Source organism: Galleria mellonella, unplaced genomic scaffold, assembly GCF_026898425.1.
Source record: "Galleria mellonella isolate WM207_F2 unplaced genomic scaffold, CSIRO_AGI_GalMel_v1 utg184, whole genome shotgun sequence".
NCBI classification, from domain to species: Eukaryota; Metazoa; Arthropoda; class Insecta; order Lepidoptera; family Pyralidae; genus Galleria; species Galleria mellonella.
Genome location: NW_026442025.1, coordinates 9,208,274 through 9,226,445, shown reverse-complemented (window position 1 = coordinate 9,226,445; position 18,172 = coordinate 9,208,274). Strand labels below are relative to the sequence as shown.

Below are 18,172 nucleotides of genomic sequence, written 5' to 3'. Positions count from 1 at the left end.
ATACGTTGTGGGTAAACATACCGATATCCTAACGAAAAAATAGTATAAATGTGTCTAACAGTGAATAAATTAACATGTATGTAAAATTGAATTTAGTTGTCACCCCTCCGCGCCTTAACAGCTTTACCAATCACTATTAAATTTATGGAGAAGGATATAAGCTATATTTTATTTCGCTCAGTGTACATCTCCTAGTCACGCGAACGAAGTCGCAGATAAAAGCTAGTATAATAACACACAAATGCTCTTAAAAACGTTTCGAACACTTTAGCACTTAACAGTACTGTCCGAAAGGAAGTTACATAATTGCGGCCACAGTACGTTCGTAAAACTTGTGAATTATCGGTTGACACCTGTACGACATACATCTTTAGCAATATAACCTGCGAATGGGCGCATGCAAACATTACAAAATGCCATTTCAATGTTTCTATTAATGTTTTTTTTAAACACAGAAGTGTCATCAAGCATACCATAATATACGGACTTAATGTGACCAATATTTAATTGAAAAAATATATAAAAAGCGCCATCTATTTTTAAATAGTTGAATTATTAAAATTACGATTCGAAATAAAATATATCACAAAAACCCTTCGACATATCACTTTAGGGAAAATTATCCTCCAAGAAGGAGAATGTTAAACTACTGTAAACAACTTGACCGGACGGCTTAATGTAGTTTTTTTAATGATTATTTTAGGTATGGGTTCACAGGAATTTGATTTGAAGTTTTACTTCTTATGTAAAGTTATATTGTGCTCTGTTCCCTTAATAGGGCATTGTGTTGACAAAAAATGCACATTGTATTGTCACTCCATACTATTGACAATAATTCGTTATTAAATAACTAAGGATACCTCCATGCGCTTTCCTCTAGAAAGAATTTTAGCTAATTATCAAATATTCTAACTTTATTTTCACCTATCATTTTTTTCACTAGTAGCCTGCCAATGTTAAGAGCGCAGATGGGGTTGTCATTCCATTATCATCCATAAAAACTGTAGAAACAGTAAAAATTTTACAAAATCTTTTCTTGTCAATTTCGTGTAAAATTAATATAATTTTAAATAAAATTATTATAGTTTTACTTCGTTACAGTTTTATTATAAATATACCTTAAGTTTACTTGTTTTTATATAATAATGAATTTATTATATTTTACAATATTTGTTTAACGACCGAATTGATATAATGAAGAATAATAAAGCTGTAAAAGAAAAACTAAGCCAAAAAGTGCCATCTATCAAGCTTAAAATAAACACAATAGCATATCTGCTACAATAAGTACATAGAAATGTAAAAGTAAACACTTCTGGTACAATTTACTAGTACATAATAGTAATAACAGATGGCGCTATAATTATGATACAAATTACGAACTATTTAAATTGGAAGTTATATTTTTTACAAACTTTAAACAAATTTATTACTAAAATAAGTAATAAATACTTATTAACAAATACGTTCAGAATTTCTGAATTAAAAAAAGTCTTCTTTTCCTACAGAGCTACAAAGAAAAAGACGCTGGCAAGGTCGTCGTCTATACCACAACGATGGGCATCGTGAGGAGTACGTACCAACGCTGCGTCCTCGTCAAGAAGATATTACGAAACTTGCTGGTGAAGTACGAAGAGAGAGATGTCTTCATGAGCACAGAATACCAAGACGAGATCAGAGACAGGATGAGGAGCGAGCAGATATTGGTTCCGCAGCTCTTCGTTGATGGACATCATATTGGGGTGAGTAGTTTCTTATCAAATATTATGGATAAATATATGATATTAATGGAACATCGGTTTAATTTTTGTCAGCTAACGATGGTCGTGAGTTCGATCCTCGCACTATATAATAAATAAATAAAATAAATAATCTTTATTTCACTCTTTGTTACAATATAATTTGAAGTCCCTAACTCCCGAGGTAGGTATGAAAAAACCTGTGTTTCAGGATTTAAAGGACTACGGCAGTAAACTAAATGGGCAGAAATGAAAAAACATTCATGAGTATGATATATTATTTTTATTTATCCAACTGTTTTCTATGTATAATATGTATGTATTTATCTAAAAAAAAAAAAAAAATATGTCTGTCAGTTGTCTAGTACCCACAATATTTTTTTTTTAGTTTACTACCAGTCTACCAGAGGGAGACTTTGTACAAAAGTCGTTTGCTTGGGTACCTCTGTCCTATTTGTGTTTCAACCGTGAAGCAGTTGTGTTTGCATGGCTGTGTTTCGGTTTGAAGGGCGATATAGCGTGAATTTACAGGGTACCGAGGAATAACACCTGAGTCCTCAGGAATGGCAACGCATGGGGGGTATCATGGGTGAAACAGTATACTCTGTTATTTCCATGGTACTACTCATGTCTATAGGCGACGGTTACCGCTTTCAATCAGGTGGTCCGTCAGCTTGTTTGCCATTCTAAGTTGTATAAAAAAAAGCTTAAAATGAGGCCGTAAGTTAATATGTGCGGTAGTATTAATATTGTTGTTATACAGTATGTTATTAATGTAACCCATACTTTAAAACTCTTACTAGTAATTATTAATAGGGTCTCAATAAAATATAATTTCCTTGAATTTTTTTTATACCACCAAATAAAAAAAAAAATCTAAAATAAGAACGACTTGTATTAATATCAACAACGCTACACAGTACAAGGTATGTAGATAGACAGATAGATACTCTTTATTGTTGGGGGGAAGGGATCGTTAGTAATGCGGGCTACCAGTCCCATTGCTAGCAATATACCTTGTCAGGTCGACCTCCACGCGGTTCCCCCTGGAAACCATCGTGCTGAGTTCCAGGTGTATTCATCACGATGGGCTGACTGACCTGCCTTTTTACATTATTCACCTATTACCCCTCACTGGTGCCCCGCCAGCGTATACCGTTAGCGCAGGCGGGGTTATCACTCCATTCATCATTCATTTAAAAAAAAAACTCTTTAATGTTTCCTCCATAAGATTATAATAGTAAACTTATGATGAATATAAACAATTACAATAAATAATCATAATGAGAAAACAATGTTTTTTTTTTTATAACAATGTTTTACTTTTAACAAACCTTATGGCTAAAAGCGATCTCTTATACATACCTATTATTATGTATTTATAGTTTCCCCGAACGTCTATGATACCATTCATACATTGCTATTCCTAAGGACTAAGATGTTATGCCTGCGTACCCTGTAATTTCACTGCCGCAGCAGAAGCAAGTACGAAACAGGGAAGATAAAAAAAAAATTAAATAAACTTATTTAATTTTATAGGTAAATGGTGAGTATAATTTAAAGTTTCAATCAAAACATAAATTAATGCTACAAAAACATGGTGATAAACATGGCAACTTTCATTATAAATTTAAAAATAGAACATAACTAATATTATGTTTTCAACCGACTTCAAAAAATAAGAAGATTCTCAATTCGGTTGGTTTTTTTTTCAACCTTATTATCTCGTATCTCTATAAATTGTAAACCGATTTGGAAAATACTTTTTTTATCTTTTTTTTTTTTAATTTAGCAAAGATATGCTTCCAGATTAGTTTCATAGAAATTTTAGCAAAATCGGTTCAATACAGTCTTAAATTTGACTGGTATTGTAATGTATTATTCATACTGTCAGTAAGTAATAAGAAAATAAAAGACAAATTTAACATTTTCTTTAGGTACATTCACGTTACTATGCTATATTTTCTTATACTTTTCACTATATTTTTTTTTAATATGAAAGAAAAAAATTTAATATTCAACGTCACTAGTTATTTCGTTGTTATCTCTAGATATTTCGGAAGCCCTAGTATTCTATAACTGCGAGAGACGTAGCATGTAATGAAATTTACTGGAACATTTCTATGTAGCATATATTTATTTATTTATATACATATTTTTGGTGAGTTTTACAATTTTACCAATGCACTCACTAAAAATACAAATAATTGTAATAATACAATATTAAAATAACAATAAATCTAATTATGTTATACAAAATAAATATTAAAAATGCATTTCTGCGTAAATTGTTACGTGCAAAGCGTAATATCGTATTTTGAGATTTCAATATTCTGAGGATATATTAATTTTTTGAGACTTATACCTATGTGCTATAATTTAAGATTGTGTTTCAGAAAAAAAACCGACTTTAATTATGCCAAAATAGTTTTTCTGATTTAAAAACTAAACTAAATTTCTATGTCACCAATTTGTAAGTATATCCTTTTAGATAAAAATAAAATGTCCAAATCGGTTTACAACTGATAGAGTTATGAGGTAACAAACATAAAAAATTACAATCGAATTGAAAATCGAAACTGATTCTGTTTTCAAATTCGTAGCTTCAAACAAAACAAAACGTTTGTAGTATATCTACGCAACTTTATTATCTGCATATGTAATTTTATTTGAAAAATTATCACTTAAAAATTGTTATATGACCTATCGATGTCAATATTTTGACAGATGTGTATTATACACACATGTTTCTACAGCACTATATACATTAATTTATTTCAATGTTTTGAGTAAAGGTCGCATAGATAGATTTTCCAGTTTCGTCAATGTAAAAGCTGTGCCGACTCTTAACTAGTGTACTAATTACTTGTCCAATTAAACTAAACGGATACTAAATACAAATACACTCGGTGTATTTTGACACATGACATTACACGTGGAACCTGAACTTTGTTGAAATACAACGAATATGTAGGTAATATTTTATGAAGCCATTTAACTCATAACATGATATACAATACGTATTGCCTTCACAACCTCATCATATTTACCTGTTCAAAACTTGACGATCGCCTGTCTTTATTTCCCGTAATATTTACAACGATGTAAAAGTGAAATTTTATCCGATTCTAAAAAGAGGAGATTCTCGGTTGGGTTAGGTTGTTATTTATATAATGTTATGTGATATCTATCTGCATCGATTTCGATGATTCTTTATTATGTGCAAGATTAAATCTGTGTTAATAAGTTTTTATATCTTAATGTAAAAATTACATTCTACTCAAATAGCGGAATCAGTTTATATCAAGATAATGAAAAATTTCTTTTTTGTATACAATCAAAGCAAATGCTGTCCTTGCGGTCAACATTTCGAACTATCTGTATTAAAATTGCTATTGACTGTTTAACAAAAATTAAGTATGTAATACTCCTCATATTTCATTTTAGTAGTAACTGCACCAAAGGGAGGCTGTACAAATGTCGATTGCTTGGGTACCTCTGTCCCATTCGTGTTTCAACCGTGAAGCAGTTATGTTATCATGGCTGTGTTTCGGTTTGAAGGGTGGGATATGGCGTGAATTTACAGGGTACAAAGGAATAACATCTGAGTCCTCAGGAATGGCAACGCATGGGGGGTATCATGGGCGAAACAGTATACTCTCTTATGTCTACTCTAATCTACTTAATTTTTTGCTTGTCTCACGGTTAACTGGTAGAGAACGCTATTAGGTGTCAAATTCGGCATATGTACATTTACTTATATAATTATGCATTAAAATTTAAATAAATAAATAAATATATTTAATGATTTATGTAAAAACTAAGGTGAAATTTATAAAAACTTATAATCTCTCATGAACCCATTTTAGCTATTAAAATGTTTTGTCCGTTTTTGGTGCTAAATTCTTAATTTGAAAGAAGGGACAGAACTGTGCAATAAATAAAATAGGTTTGTAGATAGTTTTAGTTTTAAAGGATACGGAAATTATGTAAAGAGTAATTGTAGAATTTATGTACAAAAAATATTAAAATCAATTTTCTCATTTAAGCGTGATTAAATAATAAACATTCAATATTCACGAACTTCATTAATTAATTTATCTATTTATGTGCTTTTGTACATTCACTTATAATATAGATATTGGGGGGGAAGGGACTATTAGTAATGGAGACTGAGAATCCCATTGCTAGCAATATACCCAACCAGGTCGACCTCCTCGCGGTTCTCCCTGGAGACTATCATGGTTAATTCCTGATGAGTTCATCATGATGAGCTAACTGACCTGTTTTCATTCTCATCTATCACCCTTCACTGGTGCTCCGCCAGCGTATCCCGTTAGCGCAGGCGGAGTTACCATAACATTTTCACCCATCAAAAAAAAATATAGATATTGGGTTATGAACTTATCCCTTAGAGGGATTTCTTCCAGTCAAATAAGATAGATAAGTTACGTAGATCCCTATGAACTACAGACAGACTGTGATATTCATAATAATACTAAAATGGTTTCCAATTTTGTTAACTAAATATAGACACATGCCTCGAAGGCATAATAACCCTTTGTACTTTATACAAAGAAATATTCTTATAAATGCAGAAATTACAATAACCGAACCATTACATCGGCGACGGAATAACTTTCTGAAGATTACTGGTACCTTAATTCTTTGTTAAATAACCGTTTACAATACTATACTATACTATCTATATACCGCGGCGTCACCTGCCTCAATCGCTAAACTAAGTATCCAGTATGCTAAGTTGGGATATAACCTACATGTGTATCAAATTTCATTCTAATCCGTTCAGTAGTTTTTGCGTAAAAGAGCAACAAACATCGATCGGTCCATCCTTACAAATTTTCTCATTTATTATATTAGATTTATCTAATTTAATTTTGACACTAAATAAAATTAAATTAAGTTTGACTCTAATTTTTTAAATTTATGTTTGGAATATTAAAAACTAGTTTTTACACGCGACTTACTCCGTATGACCTGGAGTATGTTGCTTGATTGATTGGTAGAGAAGACCGTCCGGTGTTACATAGTTTCATTGTACATTAAGGTTTAAATAAATAAATATGTTTACTGACCAGTATAAAAAGCCTATAACCTTCTCCATCCTATATAACACGTGTATACCAAATTTTGTAGTGATTGGATAAGCCGTTAAGGCACTATAAAGTTACAAAGAAAATAAACTCACTTTCACATTTATATTGTTAGTAAGGATAGAATTACTAAACTAGAGGAGGACACACACACACACACGCACGCACGCTCGCACGCACGCACGCACACACGCACGAACGCACGCACGCACGCACGCACGCATGCACGCACACACATACGTACTCACCTTTTCACATAGTTTTCCTTATTTTTTTTTTTTGTAAATAAAGTATAGTAAATAGGTAATCGCACTCATAGTCCCCAAGATACAGGTCTGGCTTAGTTTGGGGACTGATGGTAATGCAGATATTTCCCGGTTGAATATAAATTGTAAAAATTGTAAATTGTACCTTATGCAACTGTATCTTTATTGAATAAATATTAATATTATTATTATTATTACCTTTGTTCCGCTCGTATTACTGCCGTCTTGCTGCATGTTCGCATGCCAATGTCTCGATTTTAAATATAATTACAGGATATGAAAGTGTAATACCATGAGTATGGGAACTCACTTAAGAGTGTTCCCTATTTAATAACAGCTTAATAATAATTTTATTGAAAAAATTTACATAAATGTTCTTCCAGCAAAACTGATCATTTTATAAAAAATTTAAGTCTCCCGCACTAACACGGCACGTCCAGCTGTTAAGGGCGTTCATAACTTTAACTTGCCGAACTGTGGCAATATAGATATTACGTGTAAATTTTCAAACACTTTTTTTTTTAAATATGTTATTTAACATTTTTTTTTAAATCTAGCAAATTGCTAAACATAAAATAATATTCGTATTAAACTGTTATAATAATAATAATGGGTCATACCCGTACTCCTTTACACTTTTGGCGTGCTCAGATGGTCTCAAACCGAACTCGAAGCCCTGGATCGGAAAGTTCGCACAACTATGACCCTCCATAGAATGCATCACCCGAAATCGTCAGTCATGAGGCTGTATATCCCGCGGAAAGCTGGTGGTCGAGGCTTGTTAAAAAGACCATGCACAACCGCGAGATTGACAGCCTCAGGACATATTTTCTGGAGAAAAGAGACGAGGGTTTGCATAGAGAGGTCATAGAATGTGACAAAGGATTCACCCCTCTTTCTCTGGCTAAAGAGGACTAGCGAAAACCCGAAGTTTTGGGTACCTCTCAGCGGGAGGTCGTATGGAAAGAGAAGGAGTTGCACGGAAGGTTCTTCAAAGCCCTTCAAGGGCCGTACGTAAACACGAAGACCTCCGTGCACTGGCTACAGTTCGGTGATCTCTTCGGAGAGACCGAGGGTTTTGTCTGTGCAATACAGGATCAGGTGGTTAAGACGAACAATTACCGAAAGCACATTCTGAAGGATGGCACTGAGGACATCTGTCAAGCATGTCGCCATCCCGGAGAGTCACTCAGACATGTGCTTTCGGGTTGTTCAGCTCTTGCCAACACAGAGTACTTGCACAGGCACAACGAGGTAGCCAAAATACTCCATCAAGAGCTAACTCTGAAGTACGGCCTCGCGAATGAGAGGTTGCCGTACTATAAGTACGAGCCACAGCCGGTCTTCGAAAGCGACAGCGTCAGGCTCTACTGGGACCGATCCATCATCACGGACAGGACTGTTCTTGCGAACAAACCTGATATCGTGGTGATGGACCGGGCACTTTCGAGGGTGTTTTTGGTGAACGTCACCATACCGCATGACGAGAACCTCGTGAAAGCCGAAACCGAGAAGAAGAGAAAATATCTCGACCTGGCTCACGAGGTGACCGAAATGTGGGGGGTGACGTCTACCGAAATCATTATCAATCGTTATGTCGGTGAACGGTCTTATCCCAACCAGTCTGGAACAACATCTCAGACGGTTGGGATTCCGAGGCGGCTCACTTCCGGGAAAGATGCAGAAAGCGGTGCTCTTAGATTCTGCCCGCATTGTACGCCGGTTTCTCTCCTAGGGGCCCTGAACCCCGGCCGACTGTGCTTCTGCCGAGGGTTAGTTGCCATCTCCTCTCCTTAAGAGGGGAGATGAGAATTTTGGTAAAATTTAAAAATAATAATTATTATTATTATTTCAGACTTTTTGGTCCATTAAATATTTATTAGTAACAATATTCTTAAAAACTAATGTTAGTAAATTTACATACACAATACACATACACACACATACACACATACAATATATTAAGCAGTATACAGATAATCGATATCGATATCGATAATCGAAATACAGATTATAGATATTGCCATAAACAATTTTGAGTCTCCCTAAACTAACAAGGCACGTCTAGTCATGTCTAGGCACGTCGCAATTATTTGAAAAAGGATCCTAAAGATTTCGATTTCACCTGTATAGTCACATATTGAAAAACTCAAGAGGAAATTGTACCTATCACCGTGAAATATGAAAACGTATACAGTTTGACTTTGATCGGTAATAATAGGCTTCTATATAATATTAGGTTGTTATTAAGATGTCTGATTAATTTTTTTTTTATTTTAGATCACATTTTATTAAATTCCATAGCACTTTTTTTTATACAACTTAGAATAGCAAACAAGCTGACAGCCTACCTGATGAACAGTGGTAACCGTCGCCTATAGACATGGGCAGTACCATGGACATAACAGAGTATACTGTTACGCGCATGATACCTCCCATGCGTTGCCATTCCTGAGGACTCAGGTGTTATTCCTCTGTACCCAGTAAATTCACGCCATATCCCACCCATCAAACCGAAACACAGCCATGCAAACACAACTGCTTTACGGAAACACGAATGGGACAGAGGTACCCAAGCAAACGACTTTTGTACAAAGTCTCCCTCTGATAATGTTCTGTTCTGTGATAGATATTATATTGTTCAAAGCATAAATTAATATTACGCTAATTAGTATTACGCTAATAATAATAGGTGAGATTATGGCGCGCGGTATGCAGTTGTTGGTCACATAACTTAAGAGTTTATTCTAAAATGTGGTCTACATTTTATTATCGTCAACATCATATTTAACTGTTGAACTAATACTGAACATAAGCCACCCCCTGGAGGTTTTGCCAGTAGTTACCACGCTTGGCAGGTAGATTGGCAACCGCAGTTAGGCTTTTAGGACTCTGCTGTACATAGCTCGTCCTCACTTAGTCGGCTCTTATATCATACCTTCATAACTTCGTTATGAAGGCTTTGAAATTACTATATATGAGGTACAGTGACCTATATAACATATATGTAAGTTAGGTATCCAAGAAAACCATAAAAACGTATCATAAGTCATAAATGTGAATAAAAATATAACCTGATGTTTCATATATCACTGTCACTCTTTATATACGAAAATATACATTTTTTTTTTATGTATACGTTTGTATACATAAAAAAGTCGATTGCTTGGGTACCTCTTTCCCATTCGTGTTTTAACCATGAAGCAGTTGTGTTTGCATGGCTGTGTTTCGGTTTGAAGGGTGGGATATGGCGTGAATTTACTGGGTACAGAGGAATAACACCTGAGTCCTCAGGAGTGGCAACGCATGGGGGGTAACATGGGCGAAACAGTATACTCTATTATGTCCATGGTACTGTTCATGTCTATAGGCGACGGTTACCACTTTCCATCAGGTGGGCCGTCAACTTGTTTGCCATTCTAAGTTGTATATATAAAAAAAAAGTATACATTATTTCGGCTCATCATATCTTTTACGTAGCTGTAATTTTAGAAAATATCATTAAAATTAATGTAAATCATTTTGCATATTTTTAAATGAAGAGTAAATGTAAATACTTGACGAGGTGACTCAAAGTGAGTGCATTTACAGTGTGTCCAATCATAACAGTTTCTTACCAGTCATAGATTTAATTAAAGTGTTATGTACATTATTTTTAAACAACTTTCAAAAGGAGGACGTTTTTAATTTTGCTGTTTTTTTTTTTTATGTTAACATAGTTATATTAATAAATCTATTTTCATAACTGTAGCCCGTAATAATAAAGATAAACTATATTTGTAATTGATAACATTTGCTCTTCTTTCTAAACTTACATTCATTTTTAAACGATGTCTACATACATGCACAAAGACAATTTTGTAAACGTACTGTGTTTGTTGTATCCGATAATTAAAATGAAATTTATTTTAAATATAATTATATTTAATTATAACTAAATGTTTATTATAATTAAATTTAATTATAATTAAATTTAAATTATAGCTTCATTCACCCCCCATGAAGAAGACTTTCGGATGAAGTCAAGATAATTACGGGTAATGACAACAGCAGTAAGTTCATACAATTATCGTTGTGCATGTATGTAAACATTTAGTGTTTTATTAGTCCCATTTATTATTTTTATGACGATTAAAGCTACTTTTCTCAATAGACTAAAGCGTTCTTTATTTATAAACAAAATAAAGAACATAATACCGGGACATTAATTCAAGTATGTTTTTATATTATAATTCATTTAACTCTAGTCTTAAACTTTTATATCTATTCTTATAGCATATTCGTTATCTACGTATATCTCATTGCCTATCGTTTAATTCCGTTTAAAATAAGAATTATGGATTTATTAATAATCCCCCCCCCCCCGTCTAAACCCCGGACCATGACCATGACCCAGACCATATGACCGGGTTATGTTCACTGATCAAAATAAAAAGTACCCTTAGTATAGTAAGTATATCCTTCTCCATTCATGTTCGTAACAAACAAACTAAATTCCACGTATATAATATTACTACATAGTAAGTATTCGAACAGATGTAAAGAAAAAATATAAAAAAATCCTAAATCTTGAATCCTTATTGGATAACACATATGCGGTAGCACGTGTCGTCACCCCATCTCCACGTGTGTCAACACAGCGCCACCCTTGGCCTTGAGCCTTGCATCGATACTTGTCAATATAAACCACTTGTCATACACAACACAACGTATCATAAAACGAATTACTATATCGCAAACCTATATATACAGAAGGAAAAGTGATTGTTAATAATGGAGATTAGCAACCCTGTTTTTAGCAACATCCTATCAGGTCGACCTTCTCGCGGTTCCCCCTGGAAACCATCGTGATTGATTTATTAATGGATTTGTCACGATGGGCTAACTGACCTGCTTCATCCTCACTAGTACCCCGCCAGTGTTCAGTGATAGCGCAGTCGAGGTTACCATTCCATTATTATTCATCAAAAAACCTAAATATACAGGGTATAATTTCAATCATTAATAATCTTTGAAGGGATCTCTAATAGTGAAATTGAACATTTTTACCATAGAAGCATGATTTGAAATGCAACGAAAGAATGTAAACCTCCCATAATGACAAGGCCATCAGTTAATCGGCATGGTTCCTTTAGCGATGTGTAAAAATAAGAATCTACGCATACTATAGAAGATATCAGATCAAAAATTTCGTGAATCAGATATAAAACAAATAAAAACAAAAACAAAATTGATTTTTTTTTAAATACATTTCAATAAAATATTATGAACAAGTTCAAGACATTCGTTTAACTTAAGAATTATGAGTTTAAACTATGCAACTTCATTACGAGTTGATCAAATTCTGTTATACTCATGTTGAAATACTTTTATACTCATTAAGAAAAATAATTACTTAAAAACGAATAAACTAAAGAAGGTATGTTTTACTGAAATCACATATGGCCCGATAAATTTTAGTAAAACATGCCATGATAAATTACAATTTGACAGAGGTCTCGCTTGACTGATGTTTTTAAACAATACGCACGATTAAGTTAATTCGACGATCTATTTTCAATCTACATAGGCGGTTGAGGAAATATTTAATTAACTGGAATTATACTGCGTTATGTTAACTTAATTATAATTCCGACAATTCAAGTCATATAATACGAAAACACAAAGAGAGTGTAGGCGTTAGCAATAAATTTTCTATAAACAAACCTTCGAAATGTATTCCGTTATACCCATGAATCTTTACAACGCATTTTATTTTAAAATAAATAGGGTTAAAGTTATATGTTTTTATTTATTCATTACATATTTATAACATGTTTATACATAACACAGATAAAATGTAATACAATTGCTTAGTTTTACGGTGTATTTGAATGAATGAATGAATGAATGAATATACTTTATTTGCATTATACAATATAAGAAATAAGCAAGGCAATTTACAAACACAACGATACAATTGTATAAGTACAGTAAGGCGGTCTTATTGTACAAGTTGTTGTTGTTACAAGTAGGTATACTTGAAGTATCGTCGGTAAGCATCTATTGCCTAAATACACTTGCTTACAACCTCATTTTTAAGCATTTGCTATAGATACTTTCCAATATACAGTTTGCATCTAAGTAAAGGTAAAATATATTAAATAAATTGCCCCCGGTATTATGAGTATTTATAGGCTACGGTAACTGCATACCATCAGTTGAGGCATATGATTGTTTGCCACCTTAGTGGTATAAAAAATATTATAATAATCATATATATATGACACTATACCAAAGTATATATTTTGAATCAAATTAAATACAAATGTTTTGCCCAATTAACACAGTGCATTCATCAGAAAAGGCATCTCGCCACCTGTATCCATTAGGGAGGACAGGATGCCTAAATAAAGCACTATTAACACCAAAAAAATACGTATAGTTAAAATCCCACGAAGAGCCTTGAAAATAACTCTATATATCCTATATTACTCCATGATAATTCTTTTTTTTTTACAATTTAGACTGGCAAACAAGCTGACGTCCCACCTGGTGGAAAGTGGTAACCGTCGCCTATAAATATGAGCAGTACCATGGACATAACAGAGTATACTGTTTCGCCCATGATACCCCCCATGCGTTGTCATTCCTGAGGACTCAGGTGTTATTCCTCTGTACCCAGTAAATTCACGCCATACATTAACAGTAGTATGGACATATCAGAGTATATTGTACCATGTTGCCCATGATAATCTTTCTACGTTGCCAATCCTGAGAACTAAGGTGTTATATCCTCTGTACCTTGTAATTTTATTGCCATATCCCACCCTTCAAACTGAAACACACATTGCTGTGTAGACAGTCTGTATTGAGAGACTCAACTATTTCACCGCAAAAACACGAATGGGACAGAGGTATCCACAAAAATGACTTCTATACAAAGTTTCCCTCTGGTAAGCTTTAGGTCTCTTTAGGTCTTTCTTTCTCTCTCATTTTAAATAATAATTGGAATTAAAAAAAAAATAGATTAAATTAATTTCGAAAACACCAAAGGTATCACGTCATCGCAGCTATTTCTTACATAAAGCGCTAATGAAGAGTGAAACTTTGATTATTCATGAACTTTATGAAATTTAATTAAATAACCTTGTTTGACTAGATAATTTGAATAGCAGCTATAAGGTATATTTATTAAATAACGAGCAATATTAATTTGCATTAGCAACAGAATAAGTAGCAAATTTTAGGAAGTTTGCGTTACTAAAGTGATACCCGAAAGCGACGACTTTGGCAAAGTTTCTTTTGTATTACATTCGAACCATTTAAATTTAGAAACAAATGAACGATGCCGAGATTTAAATTTGCTTGGAGTATTAACAATAGTCTATCACGTACTGAGTTACAATGTAGATAAGAAATCCAATCCAAAATAAATGTTAACGTTTCGTACTTCATAAATATAAATTAATTGTTTCTACAAGAAAAACTGACTTCAGTTATTGCAAAACTAGTAATTTTAATTAAAAAATAAACTCTTCTTCTTTTTATTTAAGAGTTTCCTCTTGTCGGTGCAACTAATTCATGCATCTTCCTCCAGCCAGCTCTATCCCAGGCCATATCCATTATCTCCCTATACGACATGACGCCTAGTGTTTCCTTTATCTATCCCATGTAGTAAATTATCGGTCTTTCTCTTCCTCTTTTGCCCTCTATCTTTCCTTCTACTATGCTCTTAAAAAAATCGTCATGTCGTATAAGGTGGCCCAGCATTTTGCCTCTTCTATTCTTTATTATTTCAACCAATATTCTCTTTTCGTTCACTCTTTTTAGGACTTCCTCGTTCGTTAGTTTTTCTGTCCAGCTTATCCTTTCCATTCTCCTCCATGTCCACATTTCGAATGCCTCCAGCATCATTCTTTCAAAAAATAAACTACTGAATTGATTTTGATAATGTTCCTATGGAACCAAATTGTATATAAAAATAATTTTCCAATTCGATTGAGGTATGAGATAACAAACATTAAAAAAAAAAACATAACCGAATTGAGAGAACCTTCCCTTTTTATGAAGTTGTTTGAAAATATTAATTTTAATTTCCTTATTCCACCTTCCTATCCTCAGTTGCTTAAAAATATCTTACGCAAGTGGCACATATAGGCGTTTTGAAAAAGAACCGTTACGAATTACTAATCAAGCAATACTGTTGAACTAGTAAAGGTCAAGCTAATTTAGCAAAATTGTCCACACGCTAAGCAAATATAGGCGCGAAATGCAAATTAGTGGGAACGGTTCTCATTAGCATTTTGAATTTTAAGTTGTAAATCGTAAAGTCGTAATTCGTATTAGACAGATCGCTGCATGAGAAAGAATGTCTCAATACATAGTTGGCTTGTTTGTTTTGTTTTACAAACACGCGATTCTAAAAGATTGTATGTGTGTTTTTTATATGTATGAGTTACTTCACATCTTCATTAGCGGTCCCTTTTGAAATGTTTCCAGTCAAGGATTCCAAATTAGTTCCATCATAATTAATGTCAAGGTTTTGATAATGTGAAATCCTTCATTACCAATTTGTAAGTGACTTTCGAAAGGAAGGAAGTTCTCGATTTGCCTGAAGTTTTTTCATTATATTACACGATGACGTCATCAATTCTGAGTTGTGTTTAAACATTTATTACATAATCAAATGTCCCGTTTTGATCGATTGAAGCTGCCATATTTTACTGGAGCAAACTCTTTTTTATGTGAAGCGAAATTTACGTGCAAAAATTTTAAATAAAATTTATTAACACACGCATTCTTAATTTAAATATTTACTATATACAAGTTACTTATATATCGTCTCGTCGTTCATCGATGTGTGTGTATATTTACTGTGTAATAGTCGCTTTTTAAACATTTTTTTTATTTATGTTGTAGTTTTTATGTATGTAGTTTCGGAACTTACTTGCTGTGACAAACGAACGGACAGATAGACACTAAACTAATCCTACAAGGTTTCGATTTTTGCCTTCTGAGACAGGGAACTTTAAAAACAAAAAACAATTTAAAATTTAACGTCACAAAAAAATTGTGAGTTGTCACTGAGACACTGTCGATTGTGAAAAAAATTGCCAAAATCTATAAAATTTGCAAAGAGACCCACGTAATATAAATAAAAACAAAAAGAAAAATAAAGACAAAAGAATTCAGAAATAATTCTATTGCGTAATTTATATTTTATAAAAATACTTCCTTTTATCGATAGTCACTTAAAAACAATATTGGTATACGGTTACTAGGCAAAAATTTCAATTATAAATATAATACCCTAATACAAGAGAGATCCCTGGTATTTCTAATCATTACATTCTCTTTGTTTAATTAACAATTGACGACAACAAATGAAATTGTCACTGAAGCCCCTTACGTGTCTACTCAATGTTCAATCATAGAAATTAATTAAGTGTATAAAGCAATTGTCTTATAATTGCTGTCAACATATTAATTAAATTATGTGTTACAAATCTAATGCCGAAAAAAGTTAATAACCCAAATTATGATATTTGTAACACACTGTATGATAGTTAATTTTAAACTTTCGCGTTGTTTACACATATTTTCAATACAAATTTACCAGAGGGAGATTTTGTACAAAAGTTATTTGCTTGGGCACCTTTATCCCATTCGTGTTTTACCATTACCGTGAAGTACGCACGACAAGATACAGACAAGGCAAGACACATATACAGTTATGTTTGCATGGCTGTATTTCGGTTTGAAGGGTAGGATATGGCAGTAAATTTACAGGGTACAAAGGAGTAACATCCGAGTCCTCAGGAATGGCAACGCATGAGGAGTATCATGTGCGAAACAGTATACTCTGTTATGTTCATGGTACTTCTCATGTCTATAGACGATAGTTACCACTTTCCATCAGGTGGGCCGTCAACTTGTTTGCCATTCTAAGTTGCATAAAAAAAAACACAACCGAGACTTAACGATGTAAAAGCCTTTACAGTCGTCCTGTCGTGGTCACTACGTGGTGCAATCCACGTCGAAACGTCGGCAATAGAGTAGCAAGTATGTAGGTACTATTTACCTGTAAAGACTTTTACATCGCGTTAAGTCCCAAATGTGTATTTAAAACACTGGATGATGATATCCGAATGAAAAAAAAATACAAAACTGAAAGAGAAGCCTTGATATAGATACATAATCTAAAGAGACAAGATATTGGATTATTTTTAAGTACCTATACTTGTAGCTAAATCCAATGATTGATATGCAAAATCATAACTGAAGTCTGAATGCCAATACATTAAACCTTCTTTTTATCTTCTTTATTTCAAGACTTTTATCCTGTAAGGATATCCCCAAGAATCAGCCCCATCATACCTTAATTAATTATTTCACATATTATAATGGAGGAAACCATCGATACAAAAATAAAGCAATCAATGATTTTGCCGTTTCGGAATATGGATCTACAAGTATACTGTTGTCTATATATTTTATTATAGTAAAATATGTTTTTTTTTTTATGGGTAAAAATGGTATGGTAACGGTAACTCCGTCTGCGCTAACGGGATACGCTGGCGAAGCACCAGTGAAGGGTGATAGATGAGAATGAAAACAGGCCAGTTAGCCCATCATGATGAATTCATCAGGAATTAACCATGATAGTTTCCATGGAGAACCGCGAGGAGGTCGATCTGGTTGGGTATATTGTTAGCAATGGGATTCTCAGTTTCCATTACTAACAATCCCTTTCCTTCCCAGTAAAATATGTTGTGTACTAACGTAACTTTAAACAATAAAATCTTTCCTTTTATTATATTGGTTTAGATAACCGAAGTATTCTTTATACGATTGTAATGCTTACAATGGAACGTCCATTTCCTAGTAATGTAAATATGACGGAATCGAACAAATAGTGAAAACGCCATAACAATAACACCTCCAGTATTTTCTCACATGGTTTTCTATTAAATTCTTATCTTGTTTCATTTCACGTGTTTTCTTGCTTCGTACTATTTGTTAGAATCACGTCGTTATACGATATTGAATTTTCAGTACTACAAAATAAGAA

General features: G+C 33.3%; 1 protein-coding gene across 1 annotated transcript in view; it reads left to right on the top strand.

Annotated features, from left to right (window-relative positions):
• LOC113511996 (glutaredoxin domain-containing cysteine-rich protein CG31559-like) overlaps nt 1-18,172 on the top strand; it is a 118,730-nt gene that overhangs the window by 90,038 nt on the left and 10,520 nt on the right. Inside the window, exon 4 of the mRNA XM_026895741.3 lies at nt 1,509-1,742. Within this exon, the coding sequence (XP_026751542.2) occupies nt 1,509-1,742 (234 nt within the window). The remainder of the gene's footprint in view (nt 1-1,508; nt 1,743-18,172) is intronic.